This window comes from Diadema antillarum, unplaced genomic scaffold (assembly GCF_040938485.1).
Source record: "Diadema antillarum isolate AM-2024a unplaced genomic scaffold, OU_Dant_1.0 seq00000385_RagTag, whole genome shotgun sequence".
Lineage (NCBI taxonomy): Eukaryota > Metazoa > Echinodermata > Echinoidea > Diadematoida > Diadematidae > Diadema > Diadema antillarum.
Window position 1 is genome coordinate 1,396,642 of NW_027271383.1, and position 26,530 is coordinate 1,423,171.

Here is a 26,530-nt window from a genome sequence, read left to right on the forward strand (position 1 = left end):
AAAAAAAGAGAAGCAAACAATCCCCCCCAATATATCACAATACACAATTAAAGTGGTATCAACTTTTAGAAAGTTTTACTCTCCTTCATATGACATCAAATTTGTTGCAATCCAATGTCTCTATCAAATTTTAGGTTTGAAATGTTAATTTCAATAAAATGGCGGCCCTGTTGGACTGTATCTGTACTTTGCAACAAATCTACTGAGGTGTACTTACGGAACATTGCTTAGTATGCTTAATATTATGTATGGTCTTGATTATAGAGAGAGTGGAACTCGAAAAGTAAGCACGATCTTGAATTTGACCCTCTGTTACGTCTTTGGAAACAGATGCGTGTAAATAACATATTATGTAAAATGGGATTTCAAGTTTGAGACATTATAACTCCTGAACCAAATACAATACTGACCTCTAATTTTCTCCAAATATTGATTATATGGGAAAGATGTTAATTTCTGCATGGTTTTAATAAAATTTTTAATTTTATTTTGTAAACTTTTTAGAGAAATATTCATGGTGCATTCGGAAAAATGTCTCCATAAAAACCTAAGATGGTTTGAAATGGCATTAAAATGTTCAGAATATATAAAAACCATATAAATAGACAGCAAAACAGACAAGATTGTATCAAAATTGAAATGATACATTTACTTTGGCGCAATACACTATGTCAGCTTTGATGGCCTGCAATCTTGAATTTTTTGAGTGATTGATCCAAATTTTGTTTTAAACTTTCTATAGCAAGGTTGTTTCAAGCTTCTACCTCTATTTGAAAGATATTTTTTGCTTCATCTCATCTGCTTCAGAACAATCTACTTTGAAATACATTGTAATAGCAATCAGCGTTACCTGAGCTACCACTTGGTATATGAAAAGTTAGTTTGCAGGCACAAACCCTTGTTTTTCAAAGAAAAGTCTGCGTTTGCCAAGACTACTACACGCACCACTGGCACTGCTACAAGCTCCAGTGGCAGTGGTGCGTGTAGTAGTCTTGGCGCGCACAGGCTTTTTTTACGACCAACAAGGTCTTGTCACAACTAAAGTGGCCATTTTTACATAGTGAGTTTTCAAGTTTGAGACATTATAACTCCTGAACCAAAAACGGTACTGACCCCTAATTTTCTTCAAATATTAATTATATGTCAAACAAAATTCTTGAAACGTTTCAAGATAATCCTTCAGTCTTTCTTTGATTTATGCTGAATCAAACAATTTCATGATTTTCCTTTTTTCAGAAAAATATCAAAAAATGAGTGTTTTTTCCTTAAAATCTCAATCCAATTATCACAATAACCCACAAAAATGGTATCAACTTGTAGAAAATTTTATTCTCTTTCACATGACATCAAATTTGTTGAAATATGATTTTTCAATCAAATTCTATCTTTCAAATAACAAATTCAGTAAATATGGCGGCCATCTTGGACGCCATCTTGGATTTGGAGGCTTTCGCAACAAATTTTTTGAGGTAGACCAGTGGAATGTTGTTTGTTACAATAAAAACTTGAAAATAAGCATGGTCTACTTAGTTTGTAGAGAGAGTGCAACTCACTCGTTAAGTAAGCGACTTTTTGGGGTTTGGCCCTCCGGTTAAGTGGTAACAGAAACAGTAAGAGATCCCTACCAATTTTTCGTACCTGCGTGTCTGTTATCAAGCAATTTTATTTTCAGAAGTTTGCACACTTTTTAAAATACTTATTACTTAGTATAATAGGACTTTCCAGATTTAAAATAAGTTTGATATTTTACTGACAAGATATCTGTAGAGCTGTATAGTGGTTAATATGTCCATTTTCAGGTGTACCGAGGCTCATCTTTTTACTGATATAATTGGATTGTTGACTGGCCGAGCATTTTTCAAGTTACATGAGTCTCCCATATTTCTCCCCGTGTCCCATTTCTCCCCGGTCTCACCCTTGCTTTACTTCAGGAGAAGGCACGAAAAGCGCGTATTGCGAGAAAGGTGTCAGAAACATGAAGAAAAAAAAATCTGTCACTTTTACCTCGTCCTCTTGCATTTCAACGACTAAATTTTTATCAATGGCATTTTTGTCTCTAGCATTTTGACAACTGACATTTCGACCACTGACAACTTTACCTCAGACATTTTTACCACATAATTATTTACCTCTGCCGTTTTTACCGCTGCAATTTTTACCTCTGCCATTTTTACCTCTGCCATTTTCACCTCTGCCGTTTTTACCTCTGCCATTTTTACCTCTGCCATTTTTACCCCTGCCATTTTTACCCCTGCCATTTTTACCCCTGTCATTTTTACCTCTGCCATTTTTACCCCTGCCATATTTACCTCTGCCATTTTTACACCGAACCGTTTTTCTACAGGGAGCCAGTGTAGGGACCGAAGTATTGGGGTAGTATGTGTACATGTTCAGATTGAGAAAAAAAAAGGGCTAATAATAATTTATCTCGAATTCTGTTTTGTTTTAAGCCGCCAAATTTTGACAGGAGGTACAGAGATAACTCTCAGGTACGACAAACTTTAATACACACACACACACACACGCACACACACACACACACACACACACACACACACACACAAAATGAGTCGGCCAAACCACATTACATAATATTATTTTGATCCATTACAGAGAATCCTAATCTGCGACTTTTTGTGCATTTTGAGCTGGGCGGTCACATAATTATGTTGGTTTGTGATTAGGGGAGATTTTTTAAAACATTTCATTTCAAATCATACACAGAGACACAATACCTAATATAAGAATATTTTCCCAAATGAACTAGCTGGATACAAGATAAAGACTCACACACAATTTTCTCGTTGTCGAATCAAGGTTCTTCCTAAGTTTGCTTTCCCTCTTATGTTTGTAAGTTATTCATTCCTATCCTGCAAGACAGCAAAACTCATTTTATTTTCCTCCATCATATCAGTGCGAACTGTATTTGCACTAAAAACAATAGTACGTAATAAGTCAGACATTCTGGAATAGCCGTGAGTCTAACATCACTGAATCGTTATCACTGAATTGTTTTAAACGCAAACTAAAAACAAACAAGCAAACGAACAAAAACCCCTCGTGCAGGCTTAACATTTTTATCAAAGCAACTACATTCCACCTTCCTTTTCTTAGATTTACTTTTTTAATTAGGTATTCTCGGTTTGTTTTTCTTTCGATCTTCTAACAGATTCATTCGTGTTCAGGCTACTCCTGAATACTCATGTTTATATTGTACTTTGCATATTGTTACGTAACTATGCTTCTCGGTTGAGAGAAATTTTTGCATGCGTATTACAAGTGGCTATCTCGGTATTATGGTGTATTCTCATTGTTTTGTTTTTTACCTGAATTCTTTCTTTTTCTTGATCTCTTCCTCTACGTCCCTCTTCTTCCTTTCAACATCCTTGTTATATGTTGTTTGTTTAATAAGACTTTAAAGGGATCGTATAGTTTTGGTTGAGACCTAATTTCAGGTTTCTAACATTTTTGGTGAGATAATCAGAAACCTCTTATGAAATATGAAAGAGCATGTAATTCTACGAGGAATTCAAAGTTTTTTTTAATGAAAATTGCATGGTTTTGAAATGGCTGAGATATCAAAAAAGAGCGATTCTGCTAAAGAGTGGGACTCACACTTTATCACGATCGCTTTGTTTTACTTTGTTTTTTGATGTTTCAGTCATTCCAAACCCGATTTTCATCAAATAAACTTTTAAGTCCTCTTAAAATGGTATGCTCTGTACTATATAATAAGTGTTTTCTTGGTATCTCGCAAAAAAGTTAAAAGCCCAATTCTCGTCTCCACCAATACTGTACCATCCCTCTAAAATTCTCATTAAGGGACCTATACAACACAAGTTTTGCTTTGAAATAGGTTCCTCACATTTTCATGACTATAAATTGTATTTTCTTTTGATTATGACGTTACATCTGGTATTATGTCTCTATCGATTGTATTACGTTCACGTTTGAGATGTGGAACAACAATTCAAATCGAATCAAATCAAATGTCAAGTTTATTGGCATTTTTCCACATAATATCATTGAAATATGATACCACCAAATTCAGTACACAAACAAAATACAAATACAAAAAATACAGTAAGAAAGAATTAAAGTATACGCATGTAATTCACAGATTCACATACTTTAGTGAAACGGTGATACTCAAAATTCGCAACCACCTAATAGAAATAAAAATGAGGCGATGATGATCTAGAGCCTTTGCCAAATTCAACCCGATGTAGCGATTGCAAGACAAGCAATCAGAGGGTTGTTCGTCGAGACCAGTCAAGCCACAATAGTTATTATGTCGGTCGGTGCTACGTCACTTCTACTGGTGTACTTTTATACTCATTACTATATGGGCTGCTGGAATGAAAACAAAAGTCGTTTCACTCCAATGCTCCCATTGTACTGCACGCTAGCATCCACGAAGTTCCCGGATGTCCGACCGACAGAATAGGAGGCAAATGAAGATTCGTGCGCACGCAATTGGAGATTTATGACATTATCTCTTGATTTGCTCTCATAATGACTTTAACCAATATCTCTAACTCAAGACGAGACGGTGAAACTGTAAAATACCACAACGTTCTTACAATATATTACATATATATGAATATACATATATGTATATATCTTTTACTGAACAGTTTCTTTTTTATCATACCATCTACTATGATGACAATGCAAAAACAGAGTGGCATTTCACCTAAACGCATATCGACAAGTATACATCGTCCATACTAGATAATAAAACAAAATCTTGTGTGTGATTAGAAGAGGTGATAATGTTGGTCAGCTCACAAAAATACCGGTGGCTTGTATGCAACTGGTCCCCTCCAAATTGCTTTTGTGGTAAATCCTATACAAACTCAGCGTTTCGTAGAAACTTGGTCAACTTCAAATTCCAGGTTGCTGTTGTTGTTGTTGTTTGTTTGTTTGTTTGTTTGTTTTTTAGTTTCTATTTTGATAGGGTCCGAATACTGTTCCGTTGTCTAATTCTACATTATGTATACAGGTGCAGCCTACGTGAACATGGTGTGAAATTGCATTGAAACAAAGAAGGCGAAACTATCAAAACGACTAACTAAGAATGATTGCAAACGCGCATGCACTTGAGTCCCTGGCTTCATAAGAAGTCAAGAATAACATGTCATATATAACATGTACCAGTAGTAGTATAATACAATAGGCCTATATGGTAGCAGAAGCAAATTTAGCATGTATCTTTATGCAGTTGGCGTAACTGATGAATTTTGACAGAAAATACAGGCTTAATCAATCTGTACAATACAAGAAAATACATAATTATATCTCATAGCATTATATACAACAACTCTTTCAAAGCGTTTTACGCAATATCACCAGGGAAACTATGAAATGAAAAGCTTCCGTTAATTTTCGTTCATTCCATGCCATAGGTCCTCATGGAGCTAGTGAAACTCTCCTGTGAAAACAACCACATTGTGCAAACATATAGCGTCCTAAATGTTGAAGTTCGTATGTATCTAAACTATTGTATTATCTTACAAAGCTTTGTCATGAAAATTGGTGTATTATTACCAAAAATAATGATGACTTTTTTTTTGGTCAATCATGTAAAACTGTCGTCTCAAATTGGCAAAATGTACTGCAGACCTATTGGGAGAATAACGCTATATAGCAGAGGCATACCAGTCGCCATGGCGACATTTCTAATTACATAAGTGGCTGCTTTAACATTTGAAGGTTCCACAGGGAAACCTATTCATGACCACATGATACAGCAAATCTCAAATCGTCCAAGAAACAAAATAAAACATGTAGTCATGCTCTCTTTTGTCACCGCCTAATAATAATAATAATAATAAAGGACATTTATATTGCGCAGCTACTATAATAATATACTCTACTGCGCATTACAAAATGACATGCATACAAGAAATTCAAACAGAAAATACATTACTTCAAGAGATGACTTTTTAACCTGGCCTTAAACTCATTAATTAAAACTGTTTGTCTTACAAACAAAGGGAGATTATTCCATAATTTTGGTGCAGCGTACAAAAATGCCCTGTCGCCAAGAGTAACTTTGGATTTCCCCGATGGATATTTCAATAATGTTTGATCCCGTGAACTTCGAAGATGATAAAATATTTGAAATGATGTTTTTAACTCTACAGGTTCCTGTATGTACACTGGTGCACAACCCTATAGTTTGAGATTAGGATTGATTCGAACTATTAAAATGTCAATACAGTAATATGTACTGAAAACAATCTGATGGAACTATAAGTACTGGTGTACAGTGCAGAAAAGGATTATTTTAGACAATTTGTTCATTTCGACTAATTTTGGTATTCGCGTGACCGATTTGTCAAGAAACGTGAAAATTACATAAACTGCTATGGATCATGTATAACTAAAAAAAAACAAGCGCCATCACGAAATGGGAACGTATAAGCCATCCAAAACATTAGAAATTGAATTGTAAAGATTTTGATGGCAGAGCGGAAAGTTTTACATTATTTCTAAATGATAAGATGACCCATTTCATTTGAAAAAGTGCAAATCTTGCATAACTTGTGTGTGTGTGTGTTTGCCTTTTTATGATTACGCAGTCTGTATGCCACTACATAGAAAATGGCTCGCATTTCTCTGGAATAAATGAAGCTGAGACACTCGACAGTATAAAAAGTAGAGATTTCGGTAAGTTCTATCAGTTACTGAACGCCTTCGTTACTTTATCATTTTACACATCCAATTTCAACAACATGCTGGCTCAATACGTCCTTGCTCATGTTAATCGATACCTTAAATTAGCATATCTCAGCAAATTAGGCAGCAAATTTCGTTTCAATTTAGTTTGCAAAAACTCATGTCTTACAGCGAAAAGAGTCCTTCATCATTCGATAACAAAACCATTCATACGCATATACATGATATATTCGAAGAAATATCAAACGTGATAATTTAAATGATAATGATAAGGTCTTCTTTACCCAGGGTAGCCTCTTCAGTGTTGCCACTGCTCTACCAGAGGGCCCTGCAAATCTCGAGTATCACTAACTTTCGAACTCAACATTGCGAAGACAATTTCGTGGCATAAACACGCTGATATAATAGTTTTATTGTGCATACCGTGCTTTACAGCCAATGGTTTGCGTCGCCCAATGAAATAACGAAATGATTTCCATTCTGTAATTATGTTAAAGTCTTTGTTTTCACTGAAAAAGAAAACATCAGTACTAAAATTTTCTGCTTCTTATATCATATTTTAAATAATGTAGACAATCGCTGAAGGTTAAAGAAACCAGACTCCTTTGAAAATAAATCCCAGTTATGGCTGAAAGGGTAATCCTTCCCATGAGTGGAGAATGAATATATGAAATAAATATTAGATTACAATAGAGATTATGAATGCTAATTTGATGATTACTGTAGTAGTGTCCACGAGCGTTACGAAATTAAGATGCTAAGTAACGCTTTCTTTTAGACCGCCGCGAGAGAAGCATTGAGAGCCTGCTAAATGTCACTCTCACAGTATTGTGAGCACGATCTTTGATCCGTTTCGAAGTAAAGGATACTTCTTGAAATTGCGAATATAATGATTAAACAAATCCTTTGGGTGGTTTGAAGGTCAGGGCATGAAAGCATACATTTTCAATGTATCGTGATTTCAACTCATTATAGACCGAGAATCATTATGGACGTCTTCTTCATACTGAGGAAACAAAACAGAAATAAGAAAACTTACTGACAGACAATTTTTCGTCTATCACATGTTTGTAATTTTGTCTTGTCTCATTGCTTTGTAGCTTTAATTTTGCTGCATTCAGTTTAATCAATCTACCTCATACATCAGAACATGTGACAGACCCTGAGATGACAGGAAGTGATACAGGAAGGAATAACCACCTAATTTGATAATCACGGGAGGTACTTCTACGTGAGAAAAGGATAGTACTGGTATGGATGCATCAAGTTCATCTCTTGATAACTATAAGAGCATCTTTGGACGCCACTGAAACTGAGAGTAATTGCAGATACACTGATAGCGGTGTACGACTATTTTATGTTTGTTTATCTCTTTCCTTTTTTTTTTCCTTTCTCTCTTCCTTTATTATCTACCCTTTCTTACTTTCAGTATTTTTCTCAAATCTGATGCAGTATTTTCATCTGTAACTACATTTCGCACAATTTACGTGGAATTTCTATGTCGGCAATTGTGTTGTTTCGCTGCTACGAGCAATCCTGCGTCTCTTCCGTGTGATGAATGACGTCGTAAAGATCTTTGCATCCTAGTCTGTCCTGCATAAATTCCGAACGTCAGACGAATGCTTTACGTAGCTAGTCGGTTGTCGTGCCAACTGTCAACTTTAGCATGACCATTTATCTTTTGCATTGTAGGTGGGATTTTGAATAGTTGTCCACACTCCTGACCTGCGTTTCCTATATTGATACGGAAAAATAGAAATAGAGAATGTAGGGGGCGATCAAGGCAAAGCAGTTTATTTTCATCTTAATATTTACTTTTGGGTTGATTATGGCAAGTTCATGTGGCATTTAGGTAAGTTTGGTAAGACGGAGAGTCAACGAACTATGATCTCATATAGCATGTTGACATGCACTCTAAAGCGCACATGATATCTGAGAGTATCCTTCCGAAGCTTTCCTGGAGTACGTACAGTGTGTCCATTATCATATGCAAAACACAAAAATGTTGAGAAATTTGGTCCACACTCTACTTTTGTTACTAATAATAATTATTGCTTTCTTTGATTAGAAACAACATACGTGGTACCATAACCATCATACTAATGCCCACTTGAATAGATCAACAGGTGACTTTGCAGTCTATATATCAACAGACAATGAACCCAATGCTTCATTCTCGATCTCTGACGCTGAACAACACTGAGAACTGCAAGTCTCATCAAATAACGATGTCAACAGGATATTGTGTTCAGTTAAAGAAGTGTGAATCAACATAATAACCCTCGACAAAATATGGTGTTCTAATGAAGTACTTCAGCGAAACTGCTTTCAATCATGCACAGCGCCCTGCACCAGGAAATACTGATGACAAACAATCATTACAATGATCTTTCCCGAGGCTTATCACATACCTGTGAGAAATGGTGCAATACTGATCCTCTCATGACGTTGATTTTTACAATTCTATCGAAAATTTGTACAAATTGAGGATGTGTACAGTTCTGGTCGAGGTGGGGATTTAGCTTTTAACGTTTTGCGAGATATTCAGAAACCACTCTATGAGATGTCAAAGAGCATGCAATTTTAAGGGGTTTCAAAAGTTTATTTGATGAAAATTGGTTTTGAAATGGCTGAGATATCCAAAAACAAGGTGAAACAAAGAGATCCTAATAAAAGGCGTGGCCTGTAGTCTTTTGTTATTATCACTTTTTGGGATATCTCAGCCATTTGAAAACCAATTTTCATCAAATAAACGTTGAATCCTTCTTAAAATTACATGCTCTTTCATATTTCATAAGAGGTTTCTCATTATCTCACTTAGGAATGTAAAAAATATGAATCCCCACCTCAACCAGTACTGTACAGCCCCTTTAAACTAACTCACTTCCTTTCCTCTTTCTCCTTCACGTGGCGATTTCTGGTGACGACACAGGCAGCAGCGAGGGCAATAGCGAGCAGCAAGACGCCCACGCCGGCAGCGATGGAGGCGCTCTCAATGGCCGTCAGTTGTCCCTCTAGAATAAGAATCATTAATTTATGGTGTCAGTTGTGAACATTGGAGGAGAGTGCCTTCAAACTTCAAGCTTCTAATCAAGCTCATTTACATTATGAAAAAAAAATCAAATACAGTTGACATCTCACTGTACACGTGGAAGCGTAACATATTCCTCACTGGTATTTTTCCGCCGTTGACATTGGTAGATCTCTATTTTTCTATCTCCCTCACGAGGGATCTATTCTATACAAGAGACCCAGTGGATTTTGTACTCTGAGTATCACAAGTTCACCTTCCACTCATTCTTGCAAACTATCACTATAATAGCAAAATTGGGGACTTTTGGGCCTCCAAGGGGGTATGGTGTCCATGTGTGTATTCTGGATGACGCTGGCGATAATAACTGCCAAGATCGTAAAAAATTCAACCTTGTGTTCTAAAAAAGAAGATCAAATCGTTGACAGTTGCCCTCTATGTTCCCCGGCCCTCTACGGGGCCACCCCTAAAAATTGACCATAAACAAACTTGAAAGTACATTCACTGTACTTCCTACGAGCATATCTGGCTATATAAAAGAATATTTTTTAATCTTTGTTTTCGGGCCCTTTTGTCCTCTGGGGCCGAAGAAGGGGCATGATGGCCATTTGTACGAATAATTATACATTTATTATCGTAGCGATAAATACCCGCAGAGCTTGGTGACAAATTTGACTATGCGTTTCCAAGAAGATGAAAATGAAAAGATTAGTGTCCCCACTTTTGTCCCTTCCCCCATTCCCCCCCCCCCCCCCACCCCGGCCACAACTGCATCCCTGGATCCACCATGAACAAACTTCAGTCATTGATGTATTTACTCATATAGCACCAACTAAGTTTTATCTTTCTGGTTCTATATAGAAAATAAGTTTTTTTTTAATTCTTTAATTTTGGGACTTTGATGGGAATGGGGAGCATCCATTTGAACAAGTTGAGATCCTATTACCCAAGGGATATTCCCTGCCCAGTTTGGTTAATATCTGTTGCGGAGTTTTCAAGTTTCAAGGAGAAGCTGACAATGTAAGAAGTTGAGGCACGACGCTCGGAGCACAACACACGACGCTGAATGATCGCATTAGCTCATTGGTTCAAGTGAGCTAACAAGCTACAACGTATTTCAGTAGGTTTTCAGTAGGTTTCTCTCACTAAATTAGTATTTCATATGCACTTTGACGTTTAATTTTTAGGTCATAAATCGATGTCATATACCTTCAGACTATATCCAGGCTCTATGATAGGTTACATTTTTTAAAACTGGTAATCTCTACTTGTTACTGTCTTGTTTGAATTGCACTGCGTTCGAGTTATGTTCTAAATTTCATTATGCTTATTTTGTGTCACGTTTATACTTGAAAAAGGAAATTGAAATGTAAGTTAGAGGGCCATAGTATAGTCACGAGAGCAGTTTTCATATCTTTGGTATTCTCGTGTTTGTGCATTTTCCAAAGGGCTGTATACTATAGTAACTCCTAGGCGAAGAGTGATCCAAGTGATTTCAAGTGTAGTCTTTTAGGTTGGTCGGACTAACAAATTACAATTTGTATATTTATATATATAAATAGATATTACTCATATAAATATGTGTCCAATTCTTTGGCTCCTGCGGTGTTTATACGACTGTTTTAACACTTGATTATATATATATATATATATATATATATATATATATATATAATGACACTTGTAGTCCGCGTGTTGGTACCAGCATAGAAAAGATGACGAAGTAGAATGGTAATGCATTTTGACAGTGCAACAGTGCTATTTATTCAGACCAAATTTTCGACGAATACAGTCGTCTTCCTCAGGGTCGACAATGACAATTCTGAAAGTAAACAAGGTGACTCTATTCTCTATAGAGATTGTACTATTATATAGAGAATAGAGTCACCTTGTTTACTTTCAGAATATTGTCACTGTTGACCTTGAGGAAGACGAATGCATTCGTCGAAAATTTGGTCTGAATAAATAGCACTGTTGGACTGTCAAAATGCATTACCACTCTACTTCGTCATCTATATATATATATATATATATATATATATATATATACATATATATACATATATATATATATATATATATATATATATATATATATATCATGTTATACCTAAATATCTATATCAATATCAATATCGAATAATCATCATTAGATAGATTAAACAAAAGATTTTTTTGTCACTTTGGTGTCCTTGATCTTAAATACTTTAAATCTATGATTTCTCTGTCATACCAACAAGCAATACTTACCTGCCTGCTTGACAACTTGATCTGGAGAGGGTTTATTCAAGTGACACTTAGGACAAGGCGCGCTCCATTGCCCGTTCTCAAGACAAGATATCGTGGGCGCGCCCATGAGACGGAAGCCCTCGTAGCACGAGAATACGACTTGAGTTTCCAGGCATGTTCTTACAAAGGTTATGTTTCCGTCGGCGGGAACGTGGGGCTCAGGGCATCGGTCCCCGACTGTGTAGGGAGGAGAATATCATATGTATCTCATTTTGTCATATTGGCCATGTCCATTATCCGGTTGATCACCAGCTTCAAACTTCACTTTACTATTACAGTTGCGTCACTGCGTGCAGACTGTCTTAGCAAAGGTGGAAATTGAACGTAGGCCTACATATATTATTGATATTACTCGCGTTTCTCAATTACTACTTTATGTTGAAGTCTATAGTTAACGAGTAATTAGTCCTGTGCCAATCCTTGACAGTTTGACTTACAGTTACAATCGAAGACAATCAACTTCATTACCAATTCTGGATAAAAATTTTGTTTTTGGGGTTTCATAAATTCAACTCATGTACCTATTTTAATGGTTGACTTATAAAGTTGTCAGTAAAGTTTTCAGGTCTGATTAGAGGACCAGCAAGGAATAATCAAAGTGCTGGCTGACGGCATTGTTTCCAAATTGCTGCGTTCATGTTCTTAAAATATTAAAAAATCAACGTAGATCTCACTTGGTTCACAAGATGGCGGCAGAGCTGACCATCTGCCAGTGGCGTGGCATCTTATAGCTTGAGATCCGCGTAACTCGAAGCACTCATCACACGTAAAGCCAGCCACGTCTCCAGGTGAATTCCCGCTTACTGTCACTTGTCCGTTCGCCATGTTAGGAGTCAACTCACCACACGTAACTGTGGGGAACAATAATGCTACATTACAAGGAAGTCATGCAAGGCAATTATCACTATCAGCAAAATCACTATTTATTTCTCTTTTTTTCTTACTTCATTCTACTGCTCCTGAGTTGTAAAATGGCAACGTCTATTATTGAGTGATGTACTACTCCCTTGTGCTACACAAACACAAACTTACGATATCTCGCAAACATAGAATTTGCGCCATGCAGTGTGGGATGTGATCTGCTTATGGCTGACGCAAATTTTACTCTTGAACAAGAAGAGTACGGATGCCAGTTTCTCAATGCTAGAGTCTTTAACGCATATCATGATTATTATAGAAATTAGCAAAGCAAAAATTCATACAGTTATTGTAACTCCCTAATCAATGTTGATGGGGGATCTGTGGCATAGACTAGCTCTTGATGTTCATTTGCAGGTCCCGAGTTCGAATCCCCGCTAGTGTCAAGTGCTTACATTTTTGGACAAGATGTTTTACCCACCATGCCCCCTCGACCATCAAGGTGTATGACTGGGATGGTGACGATATAGGGTAATATGCCTAGTAATGGCAGGGTCTTGGATAAAGGAAACTAAATTATCTTTAGTTGATGTTTTTAAAAATGATGAATCTTCCTTGAGCATCTTTTTTTCACAAAGAAATTTTATTCACATATAAACATTCAGATACAAATACATGTAACGTTACATGATAATTGTATGAAATAATAATATGATTTGACAGGCAGTTACAAACAGTCTAAAGGATATTGATACGATACAGTTCATATTGGAAACAAAATCTTTAGTTTTTTCTGATATATATTTCCTTCGGTTGCTTTAAAAACTGATAAAATTGGCAAAAATTTAATGATTTCTTTTTGTACACTGCAAAATAATATCGACTGTTGACACACCATTATGTCCCGTACACATCGTAATGCTCCCTTACCTGGTGCCAGATCTTCTTGGATGTGTTTGAATCGACCAACTAGAGCTAGAGTATGGCGTGCAAATAATTCGCTACCGGTGGCCTGCAAGTCAAATCTGCACATCATGTCTTGTCCACATACAGTGCTGGCGTTATTATCCTCCAGTTGAACGTCGTTCACGGTGAAAGCTGGCTGATAGGATTGAGATGTGAACGCCGATTGGTTGAACCCGGTACGGTAGAAGAAGAGTGACATGCCTGGAAGAACCTCCCCTAGACAGAACAGGCGTTAGCAAACAAACATAGGTTGTAGTTTCGCATTTTTGAAAATTGACAGCTTTTAAAATAAATGGAAGAATGATAAATCCTCTTAAAACGTGATTTTACCAACATAAGTTTTTAACCCCGATCAAGGCTACTTTTTGTTGTCATCATGATAATTAATGAGCTAGCTTTCTCAAGCACATGTCCATTATTCTGTATAATGTCACGATGCAACTCGTAATTTCTGTGCTGAACATCGTGGTGCCTTAAGATTTTTGCGGATGTTTGCAAAAAGATAAAATAAAATTTATGAAATTCATTTGTTAAAAAAGCTGATTTTGTTATCCAAACATAAGCATAAACTGTCTTCTGATTGTTTATTACCAGTACCCTTCATAGACTTGATGGACCTGATTGATTTTCCATGGACTCAGAGCCCTGCCTAGGTATTGCTTTAATCTCCTACTTCATTCATGTTAAGATCAGGTTTGTACAAGTTTACTCTACATTACCTAACGATTCTTGAACGATTTCTTTGAAACTTACAAGTTTGTCCAAACTCGCTGAATATTTTCTCCAGTGATGAAGACAGTGGAAGGGTAGTTCCATCTGGAATTTGAAGGTCATCACTTGTGTCGTCATTCGACGTGCCGAGCAATCCCTGCGTAGTCCCTCGAAAATGTGCTGGTAACTTGACAATGACTGCAAGGGAGCCCTCAAAAGCCGAAAATTCAAGACTAATACCGCTTGAATCGAAGACCACCAACAAGCCTTCTGTCGATAAATCGTCACCCGAACGTACTGTGACACCTAAATGGGGGCGAAATGATAATGATCATACACTGTATACATCCAATGACGGTATAGGGGTGTCGAGATTTCCATGCTCTCACTTTAGAGAAAAGTTTAACAGGTAGTTACAAAAGGTTGGACCACTTGTCCTGGTATTACCGCGTTGATATGTCTGTTGTGTGTGCCAATGTGCGTATGCGGTTGTTATTTCTAGTTGTGTTACGTGCACAACTTACCGTCCCGCAATTTGACCAAACATCGTTTATTGCACAAACTCGTTTGAAACGATCAGTTGATGGAATTGACTTTGCATTTGAAATACTTTCATTTTACCCCTCTGCTGTCAAGCAAGTGAGAGCAACCATATCAATATTTTTCTTGATTACATACGTTCAACATACCTTTTAGTCGCCATTCATTTAGCACCTGGAAATCAAGCATTTTAAATTTTCTCCCTGCCCGTCGGAAGTACACATCCAGGCTTCGTCTTGGGTTGACCTCCACGTGGATTACATCGCTATCTCTAGCTGTCATTGCCATGGCTGTGAAAATAGTGCCCCTCTGGCTGCCTGATTAAAAAACAAAAAGAAAAAAAAAGAGTCATAATGTTAAAATCCTCAGTGATTATCATATTTATACCAACAATTTCAATCTGTCCCTATGTGAAATCATTAACCATAATCATATAGTTACAATATTACCAATGTGTTATCATTGTCACTATCATTGCTGTAAACTTTCTTTTCAATACTTTTGTCTCTTTTGAACACACTTTAAGTGGGTGTAGATGGTATTATGTGTGTCTGTATGTGTGTATCGAGAAAAAGATAGAGAGAAGGAAAGAGAGCGGGGGGGGGGGGGGGGGGGGGCTAGGAGACGGAAGAGGGAAGGCACAAAATATCGCCACACCTTTCAATGGTACGCTCCTGGCTTGAAGCACAAACTCTCCATTACTGCCATTGACAAGTGTGAACTCTCCGAAACCATTGAAAGTGTAATTCAGCCCGTCAAACGTCATGTAGTGTGGATCGCCAAAGGCACTTGCTGCATGAAAGAGAGGGAGGAAATATTGGTATGTCAATAAAGGGCGTAGAGTATTAATTTGTCATGATACAACCGCAACGAGATACACCGTATATTATCTTCTTTTATATTTCGTATAAATACAACCATTGTCAACGCGTGTCTTGCGGGCTACTCCATCGGGTATTTCCTCTTTCATGTGGAAAGGGATCTTCGAGGCTCTTCCACACAAGAGTTTTCCATAAACCGAAGGAGGAACCAACATTGACTATTGACAGTTGTACCTACATACCCTCATTTTGACTGATTTCATCGAGTAGTGTAAAAACAGCTCTTATGGAGTAATATGCACATGCTACTCATCTCGCAAACATTATTATTCAAATTCCTGACTGAATAAGATATCTTGTATGAATACGTTGGTAAAACAATATCTGAGGATAAATATAACGTACTTAAAAGAGAGCATCTCAAATGCTACACTGAGACTCACGCCATGCGTTTGCTGCCGCTGCTTCACTCAGCCATGACCACTACTTGGAACATTACCTCCACCCTACCATTGCTAGTTTGAGTACATTTCTATTTTATATTCAAACAGTATCTACAGTACCGGGATATTTATTCATATTAGAAAATGATCACGTCTTACAATCAAAAATTTGCTCGTGAGGTTGTCATTTTCATCTTTAAAGGAAAACATGACGTCGCTTACTGAACAAATTATAATTGTCATGAAATATTCACCTATCTTATTAGGGGCAACATAGTCGTAGCAGGTTTGTGCTGGACGCACACTGTGATAAAGTCTGCACTGTCCCCTCTGGCCTGACAGCACATTGTCGGACGAGCCACAGCACTGAAGGAAAGGCATCACATCCGCAATGTAGTGGGACAGGAACGGAACGCGGCCCGTCGACCAGAAGGGGAAACCCCCGCGAATATGGGACCGGATGGAAATCCCGACACCAACAGAGTCTATGTCCACCAAATTTCCGCCGTAGTCGTAGCAACATTCTTGACCTGCTCCTTGAGAGCTGGAGAAATATTTTTAAAATGCGTATTATTAATGTGTGTTTGCGAAAATCAACATTTCAGGAGAAGTTGATGCTAAGAGAGGAAAGATCATTCGTATCAACCATGAGCCTATCAAGTGATAATGATAAATGAAAACAATACCTCATGGTATCACTTATAAAAAGTGCGAAACTATGCGTTAAATCTATCATATTGTAGACATTTATTTTGTAATCATTCATTCATTCAATCTATATATGCTGAACCTCTGATTTAAGTAAATTTCCTTTAATTATATGAATTGAAAGGTAAATCACATCAGCACCTAATTCCTTTCTCCCACTTGATCCGCAGTATCATAAGAAACTTCGACAAACGGGGAGTTCGGAGAAAATAATTTCATTGTAATCATAATGAATAGAGTACCTCGGAGTGTTAGTGGTCACACAAAAAGCCGTATGTCTCTGCATTGTACACATTGCATTGTTTGCATGCTGACCGCGGCAGTCCAAGGAAGTGGTGAACGCGCCCGTGTCACGACGAGCTTGCCTCTCCGCGCATGGACAGGGAGGGCGTCCTTCGAGAAAGAAAGGAGCGGCCTGCTGCTCACTCGCCCACTCCTGGCACCACAGATCTTGGTTGACGGGAGACAGCCAGTTCAGTGGGTGAATCTTGCTCCAAATGGAACGTCTGAGCAGCCTTAAAATGACCGTAAATTTGTCTTTTAGTAAAGTATCCTCAAAATTTACTTTGCATCGTTACCAATATCATGAAATGTTCATCATACTCTAAAACTCCCCCTCCCCTCCCAATCGGTGCTGCAGCGATGGTTCAATTAAGTAGGAGTGTCGTTTATATAATTATTACAAATGCAAGTCATAGAATATGTTTGAAACTCCTTCAAGTGTACGTACACACTCATGCACATGGAACTATGTGAAATCTTATCAAGACCAGACAGACAAACAGAGAGACGGGGAACAAAAGGGAATGGAAGGGATACTGGCATTGAACACAGATTAAACCAACAAAATTGTAATAACTGACATACAATTCCGTGTAGCACCTTACCAATACTGTACCAAAGATAATGCCGAAAGTTTGTATTTAGATCTCTTCTGAGGATCTGAATCTCTAAACTGAAAAGATCATGCGTTCGATCCCTGTCCCGCGTACATTCTTGAACATCATCCCCCCCCCCCCCCCCCCCCGCCAATATCCCTCTTAACTGTACCTGACAGAGCTTGCATGGGTAATGACAGGGCCTCTGTACAGCAATGCTAGCACAGAGGGATGGCTTCCATGGGAACTCAAGTCCATTTTTTGTCATAGACGACGATGATTATGATGACAAAAATGTTATTACTAGCATTATTACATTATTAATATTATCATTATTATCATCATCATCAAATATCAAAATGCTCTTACCTAGGAAACGATGATGTGCTATTTTCGATGATACCAACAGCCCCGACAATGGCAGATTTTCTAACATTACTTGGGTCCAGTGAAAATTCGTATGGCGTGGCATTGTTCGGTACACCAGTTGCAATAGTACGGATGCCCTGCCATGATACAATTCCAGTCTCGATATCTTCAGAATACTCAAAGACAGCGATGGAGACAGTGTCTACTCCCCTTAAAGCTTCCGGTGCCCACGTCACGTTCATTATACTTCCGGGTGTAGAATTCCAATCCGATACCTGGACCAGTGACGATATGTCGTGGGCTAAATACGAAAGAAAAAGTTATATGATGCATAGATTTTGGTTGAAAGTACGAATACAGGTCACTCCATTGCAATCAAATATCATTCTCTAAGCTTTTTGTTATCTTGAGAGTCACATAGCCTGAGCATTCGACTGAAAACTTCACACACTTTTACAAAGATAAAGAGGATATAATGAAAAAATATATTATGTTCGTGTTTCAAGCTTCAAGCCCTTTATACGGCTGTACAGGTGATCAACATGGTAACCAGAGCTTTTTACATCATTTATATATCCACGCATCAATATGGCTTTTTCAGTGAAGAGTTGTGTGATGACATTTTCACCTTTGAATATCAATCACATGATATATAAAATTCACTAAGGGGCCTTTGAACAAAACCATTTCATAAGTGTTTGCAATCTTATAACTATTCATACATTAACATATAAAGACAGAAATGGACATTAAAGACTGGCTGTCACTAAAATACACCAAGCGTATTTCTGTCAGAACCCCGCTATGCCTTTCCTTACTAGTATATCATATTGGAAACACGTGTTGCTATACATCCTTTTAAAAAATACACTGTATTAGCGATAATCATATTGAGAGAGATTCACCACAGAGCTGTTGTTGGGGCTTCACACACAAGGGGACTCACGTTCGCTAAATTTTAATACACTTTGTAGTCACCATTTCAAGCTCGACTGTGTATCAATAAATAGCCACTTGAGTTTCTGAAGTTCCTATATAGGACAAGTTTAAAGTCATTGTTTGTTTTTTTGTTTGTTCTTTCTCTCTTTTACTTTGTTTAGTAAATATTGCTGATTTTTTGCATTTTGTTATTAAGATGAAGCGCTTTGAGTCTGTACAGGAAAGGCGCTGTACAAATATTGGTTATAATGTGAGGCAGAGCTCATTGGACCTCTGTACACGTTAAACCTATATGAAGGTTTGGAATTTACAAAAATGATTAGGAAGGTAAAATGTCTACGTTTTGTTTCCAACAGATGGTTAATCTACAACTTTTTGATACTAATATTGACCACGCGAGCTTTTTTTCTTTTCTTCAACATGTGGTGTTCGCTATGTAGGTCATATGCTTGAAAAAGAATCATCATTAATAAAACAATTGTTTGATTCACTCAGATTTCTTCAAGCTTTGAGCCGAAACAATAAGTACAACGTTTAATTCTTTGACTTAGATCTTGATGAAGGTTTGGATTTTGAGATACGTTTAGATTCCAGAAATAGTTTGTCGTAATTTCTCATCGGAACTACATGTTTATATGATCGGGCTTTAAGTAATAATAAGAGATTAGACCACGGGAATACCAGGCGGAACAAGACTTCCCCACATCCGCAAACTAACACCAAATAGCACGTGGGACATTCCTGTGTACACACAAGTTTGCACGGAAATAACACCTGTGCTATAACAAATTCAATCCGCAATCACGTTTAAAAGCTATACTATGACTAGCACTATAGGGGTGTCGGAAATATCAGAAGCGATGTATCTTCACAATATCGTTAAATCACTTCCTCTGACAGATAACATGATAGAGAGAAGATTGTTGAACTGGAGGTTTTAGTTGATGAACAGAATAGAAGTACAAATGAAAATTTTCTTGCAACTGGCTGACAAAGTTGTCCTTCATGACGTAAGCACACAAGATTATTCAGTGTTTCGAAAAATAGTAAATAATAAAAAAACCATGCGCATACATCGTACATTATATGCCTACTCGGATGGGATCCGAGTTCGGTACAATCCAGTAGATGTCTAGCAATCAGGAGATCTTTAGTTATAATCAAATCCGAGTATGTATGCCCGTGATTTTGTTATTTTTCTTAATTCTCATCTAGAGAGTATGCTCACTCCACGTAAATCGGGTCGCCACCGTTCATCACGTCATTGTTTTTGACATTACATTCTTTTCGAGATAGATCTGGGTATCTGGACAGCTAGCCATCTTTGGGTATATCTGGACAGCTAGCCATCTTGTAGGGTATTGGAGCTGTTGCAACAAAAGGTCAACGTAAGCCCCAACAAGTCACCCCTCCGGTTCACTTTTACTACGGTACGTCCTCGCTCACACAATCAAAAAATCCTTTAGTTCGACTTACGTAGGTATACAGTGTGACGAACGATCCAACTATTGTCAACTTGGTTTGTTGTTTGTGTGTGTGTGTGTGTGTGTGTGTGTGTGTGTGTGTGTGTGTGTGTGTGTTTGTGTGTGTGTGTGTACTAGGTTATCTTTTATGAGTTGAATATTGTACACAGAGAGGTTTAAAAATGATAAGAACTATTTCGTAACCTGTTACTCAGGCCCGTAGCTGGGATTTTATTGGGGGGGGGGGGGGGGGGGAGAGGTCAAAATATAGTGGACCTTTCTGAGAGAGAGTGAAGCGGAGTAGGATCAGGGAAGGGTATGAAAATATTATTATTATTAAAACTGGCCTGCGCTTTAATTCATTTACGAAAACACTCTGCAGGTATGTTTTACCTTTTCTTAATTATCATCATAAGTGTGAACATTGTGTAGTTTAGAACAACACGCTTCAATCAACTCCAGCTATCACAACGTAAGTTGAATATAATCACGGGAAATCGACCATGTCAAAAGAAGTTCGAACGTACTGACAGTAATCCCGCCAAGATACGGATAGGTCAGTCCATCATCAAGCGACATGTGGACATCAGTGAAGCCAGCAGTGAATAGAGGAGGGGTCACGCACATGGCACGAGATCTGGACAGGACAACGCCATCGACGACGACGCCGTCAAATTTGCATTTGATGCCATGACGCGACGCATTAAGACAAGGACCAGCCAGCAGAACCGATGTGCCTCCGAGCATGGGGATGGCGAGGGGATGTATTGACAGGAAATCTGTGCAGTAAATGCAAACGTGTCAGACTTATATGATCACACGACTTACAGTTTTTTTCCCACTTGTATTCATCTTGAAAATGACAAAATGCCCCGTTTTACAGCGACAATTCATGTTCAGCATGCTAATATGACATGTATTGAAAGTTCTAGAATTATCTTATGATATGAACACTAGTAGATCATCCTTTGCCCACATTGTGTGCTACGTGAGCTTATCTTATACGTATAACTTACCAAATCTATTTTCTGCAGGTGTTACAATTTCCAAATGACAGACATCAACTACAGATTTTCCGGACTAGACCAAGTTCAATTAGGGTCGCACATGCAATTAGGTTAAATTCAATTCAATTCAATTCAATTCAATTCAATTCAATTCAAGTCAATTATCACTTATTTTCATTACAACAAAGATAGAAACAAAAATACAAAGCATATATTACACAAATCGTATTGTTTAATCAATTTGTAAGAAACACATAAAGCATACCTGTCCTTCCACACGTTGTGTCCCGTATGACTGCACCATCCACCTGATACACCCATGTTCCTCGCTCACCTGTATTTGAGCCAAGATCGATGTCGACGATATCGGCTGTACCCGAGCCAGGAATGATGTGATAATTTTTTCCATTACCGGCGTTAAACCCAGCCTGAGAAGAAGAAGATAACCGATATATCGAAAGTTACGGTCAACTGAAATATTGTAAATAGATGATAATGTTTAATTCTGAAGATGAAGAACTGACAACAGTGTGACAGGAAAAAGCAACAGGATATGAAGAGTTTGTTCGCAAAAACCGATAAGTCCATAATTGCCAAATGGAGATATTTGCGATCAAAGGTCATGAAAAATAAAGAGAATAATAAGGAAATTTTTGCTTCGTTTGACCATGGGCCCGTTGCATAAAACTTACCGTTGAATTTCAATGGTAACTACTGTCAAAATTAGGCATCACAGCCAATCAGCATCAAGGATTATAAAATTTACCGCTAATTTGAAGACTTACCGCTAGAAAGGAGCGGTAAGTCCAGCGGTAAGGGTTTTATGCAACAGGGCCCATAACTTCAAAAATGTACCTTTATATGTAGTGACCAATATATCATTCAAAAGGTATTATTTTGTACTTTATGACAGAGACCGTTCTTCAAAATCTTCAAAAATGGACTTATCGGTTTTTGCGAACAAACTCTTCATATAATTACAAGCCTGCGGTTTCTGAAATGACCCATTGATATCTTCGTATATTTTCTTCCCGACAATGCTTTGCAGTGATAAATGAGGTGGATATCATGAATTGACTTATTGGCGTAATTTTCCGTACTGTGTATCAATATGCTACTTTGCGCATATTTCCCACGCAATGATAGCCAAACCGAGGAGGAGGAGGAGTTATTACATTTGTCAATAATTAACAGTCTTCATGTTAATCACCACGTATATACGAGCTAAATTAGGACAACGGAAAAAAAAAAACCCGTGACATTTCTTGGATCATATTATTTTTGCCGCCCTTCTGTTTACTTGTCGCCAATTCAGATGTTGTATGTGATGTCAAAAGGAGCAAGAATGGCGCACAGATGAATGCGTCACACTCTTCCTACCTCCGCTGCTATACCCCCCAATCCCGTTGCGGTGCTGTAGCCATTGTCTCCACTATTTGCACCCGAGCCACCTCCGGTCCATGTTATGGTGTCGTAGATGAATATAACGCCGGAGAAATCTCCATCAGTCACGAGTACACACTGAAAGGTATTTTTTGGCTGCAAAGTGTTAGACAAATAATGTCACATAAGTACTGAAGTTACCACCGAGAAAATCATCATCAATGAATGCAAATTAAGGTAAAAAGTAAAAAGTAAAAAGTGAGAATTGTGATTACGTTGCGAAGAGAATGGGTATCAAGGGCATGATAAACTAGAACAGGATGGCGAGTAAGCGGGAAAGAAGATAAACCTGACGTACAAGGTAGATCCGGATCACAAGACAGAAATGCCAACGATAATGACGGCAATACATAACAAGAGCAACATGATTATTCTCCTAGAATTTTACATAATATTATCTCTATTCACGACTCAAAGTATAAGAGAATTTGCTCCACTGTAGGTAGCTATTGACGACTTGCGAGTATCAAAGGAGAACGGGAAAGGGTACACGTGACTCAGGGTTAACAACACAAAGAAAATAATCTAAAATAAACATGCCTGGATCACCGTAAAGGACAATTACATTATTTCTGTAAGAAAGGCATTCATCATTGATTTCTAGTCATACCAGCATTGAGTTTATGATGAGTGTAACTGTGCCATTAAGCAGGAGAGGATAACATATATGTGTATAAAATTGGCTAACTTCGTGAAACGATACTTATATAGTTTTATGGTCATACCCCCGACAAAGGCGAATCAACATCATAAAACGTCACATTCTCCCATGTCGCAACGAGTAACCACGAAGCCTGAAAGAGTTCTTGTTCGATGAACATGTCGCGGATGATGCCATTTGCTCGACTAAATATGGCTGTATTTTCATTGGTCGGAAGTTCTTCTCTGAACATGACATCACCAGCACCCATGTAAGGATCAGTGTTCACATCTGCCCAGAACGGAGCGATGATTACATCGTTTGTCAGCGGGAATCTGATGGGCTCAAACTCTCTAATCTTGCTTTGAAATGATATGGCACCGTCTATGTTAATCTGAAAAGAGACGAAAGGGAATGAGTCAATGCCTTTTATGAAACAGGCTGTAAAAACAATATTAGCTGAAAAGTTCATTTTCCGGCTGTGTGCTTTAGTGCATTATAAACAATCTCCACTTTAACATCAAGCATTGGAACGAGTTTCCACTTATCTTCCTTTTAGCGTTTACCACTTACAAAGAGGGCATCATAGGGGATGTCGAAGAAGGTGAAGGTTGTAGATAGTATGATGGGACCTGCATGACCATCGTCCAGTCTCTCAAGAAATGTGTCACCAACTCCATGTCCGAATGGAAAGAGCACCCCTGTGACAATAACAGAGAAATGATTCAAGATAAACCATACATGTATGTTTGAAAGCTTCCGGAGCTTGGATTACTACTCTGAAGTGCCACTGACAAACATGTACAGTGTCATAGGAGAGAATTTCAAGAAGGCAACACTGATTGTAGACCTAGGAAGATTGAAGTGAAATGCTCTTACCTGATCAATTCAACCTCAATCAGATCAATCAATTATCAATCAATCAATCAATCAATCAATCAATCAATCAGTCAATCCATCCATCCATCCATCCATCTATCCATCCATCCATCCATCCATCCATCAATCAATCACTCTATCTATCTATCTATCTATCCATCTATCTATCTATCTATCAATCTACCTAGCCATCTATTTATGTGATTATTCTGGGGAGATTACATCATCGCCTAGTCTCATTGGTATAACATTTTTTACGGTAAAACAAAACAAGGAACTTCTGTGAACTTATTATTCTTTACCGATTTCAAAAGAAAGCAAGCTCTCATTCAGAGTCACTTTCATTGTCAAGCTTGAAATAGTTAAATGAATCTGAAAACATTGGAACGACATTGGGTAAATAGTTAATGCTTAAGCCAGCCGATAGATAATACTATAGTCTTAATAGTTGGACATAATAACCCAGGAAGGGACCTCTCACAAAGCACGCTAAGGGGATAGAAAAATGAATACATATTGGTTTGGACGCGATAAAAGTCCTTGCAACTTATTTACACGCTGAGGAAGGGAATCTAGTTACGAAAGCGGATATGCCCTTTCCTTCAATACAATCTTGGCATTACTGGACGTGCATAATTAACCTACATATCGTATGTCATTTCAGGGATATCAAGGTGTGTCAGTCGCAGGGTGTATAGATGTGTCATGGTTAACTCTCCAGATGCACTTATCCTATTACAAATTTTGTTTCGAGGGATTCATAATTATACTAAATTGAATATAGATATGATACAAATGGGGTTAGTCATGTTCATTACTCTAAGAGAATACATAGTTGCACTACCGATGCTGAATTTTGTAGCGAGCAAAAAGATAGTTAAAGATAAAAATGTGCAGGTTTCATGAGCTATGAATGTTTGACGATGATAAACACATTGCGGTTTCAATGTTTTCATCTTTCTTTTTCTTTTTTAAGGGACCAGAATATTGAAAATGATGGCAAAATGACCTTAGATGATAATGTGTTAGCAACAATGAAAGTTCAAATACATGAAGGCAATCATTTTGACGGCAATACACAACAGAAAATCTTTGATCTGAATTTAGAATGGTTATCATGATCGACAGCACGAACTTCCTAGTATGAATCCATTGCTTTCTATTAAAGTATATCATATTAAGTATGATAATTTTAGGCAACTGTTTTATTTTGAAAGACATGTATTCCACGTCGCAGCTAGATTAAATATTTAATCAGACATACAGAGGCACACATTCACATAAATACCTAATCTAAAATACGAAAGGAAGCAAGTGATTGTATGGAAGGAGAAGGAAATAGTGAGAATGATTTCCACCTCATTTAGACTACCTGAGGTGGAAATGGTAACGGACGTCTAAAATGAGCAGTGAAGCCAAGAACCAATCAGAGGATGACACAGACAGGATGGATACAAGCTAGAATATCCTTCTCCTAGGTTCAAAGGGCTTACGCCACCTCCCTTCTTGTCTAATAGAATAAATTGTCTCTTTCAGGAAGATGTCGTGGCTTACTTTCTTTTTCTCGAGAAACAAGGATCTTTGTTTCTATTAGTGCTGTTTCAATGAGAGCATTCTATGCCTTCGGATGAAATATACAGCAATAGTAATAACAACAATAAAGGTATGATAACAAATACACACTATATAGAAAGAAGCTGAGGTTGTGCTAATTCATAAATGTCATCTGAATTCATGTACAATAGGCTTGGATGGTGATAAACGTGTATACCAACACAAGAAGAGCCATAAACTGCGCACTAATCCCGATAGGACATATACTTTAAAAAGTACAATAGGAACAGATATCGCACCAGAACAC

The 26,530-nt window shown here is 37.7% G+C and overlaps 2 protein-coding genes across 2 annotated transcripts; both read right to left on the reverse strand.

Moving 5' to 3' along the window:
* Positions 1-4,009: 4,009 nt before the first annotated feature.
* LOC139731804 (sushi domain-containing protein 2-like) lies at positions 4,010-17,623 on the reverse strand. Its single transcript, XM_071642679.1, has 10 exons — positions 17,294-17,623; positions 16,598-16,887; positions 15,737-15,871; positions 15,229-15,396; positions 14,582-14,845; positions 13,793-14,044; positions 12,679-12,855; positions 11,966-12,181; positions 9,569-9,698; positions 4,010-8,418 (listed from the first exon to the last, which is right to left on the reverse strand). Exons 1-10 carry the CDS (start codon positions 17,344-17,346, stop codon positions 8,346-8,348), a joined length of 1,758 nt encoding a protein of 585 aa, XP_071498780.1. The 5' UTR covers positions 17,347-17,623; the 3' UTR covers positions 4,010-8,345.
* A 3,780-nt stretch (positions 17,624-21,403) lies between these two features.
* On the reverse strand, positions 21,404-25,014 carry LOC139731796 (sushi, nidogen and EGF-like domain-containing protein 1). The gene is made up of 6 exons (XM_071642668.1): positions 24,972-25,014; positions 24,364-24,491; positions 23,876-24,184; positions 23,088-23,246; positions 21,987-22,135; positions 21,404-21,479 (listed from the first exon to the last, which is right to left on the reverse strand). Exons 1-6 carry the CDS (start codon positions 25,012-25,014, stop codon positions 21,404-21,406), a joined length of 864 nt encoding a protein of 287 aa, XP_071498769.1.
* Between the last annotated feature and the right edge of the window lie 1,516 nt (positions 25,015-26,530).

Bases quoted from the DNA above. Each gene is read 5' to 3' on its own strand.
- LOC139731804 (XM_071642679.1), bottom strand. From the start codon at position 17,346: ATGTGTACAATGCAGAGACATACGGCTTTTTGTGTGACCACTAACACT. The intron at 12,182-12,678 runs GTGAGATCTACG...CTCCCTACACAG, and splicing joins GCCGCCATCTTGTGAACCAA to TCGGGGACCGATGCCCTGAG. The intron at 9,699-11,965 runs GTAAGTATTGCT...TTCTTATTCTAG, and splicing joins TCAAGTTGTCAAGCAGGCAG to AGGGACAACTGACGGCCATT.
- LOC139731796 (XM_071642668.1), bottom strand. From the start codon at position 25,014: ATGAAAGTGACTCTGAATGAGAGCTTGCTTTCTTTTGAAATCG. The intron at 24,492-24,971 runs GTAAAGAATAAT...TTATTGTCACAG, and splicing joins CTTGCTTTCTTTTGAAATCG to GGGTGCTCTTTCCATTCGGA. The intron at 22,136-23,087 runs GTAGGAAGAGTG...TCTTCTTCTCAG, and splicing joins TGGGGGGTATAGCAGCGGAG to GCTGGGTTTAACGCCGGTAA.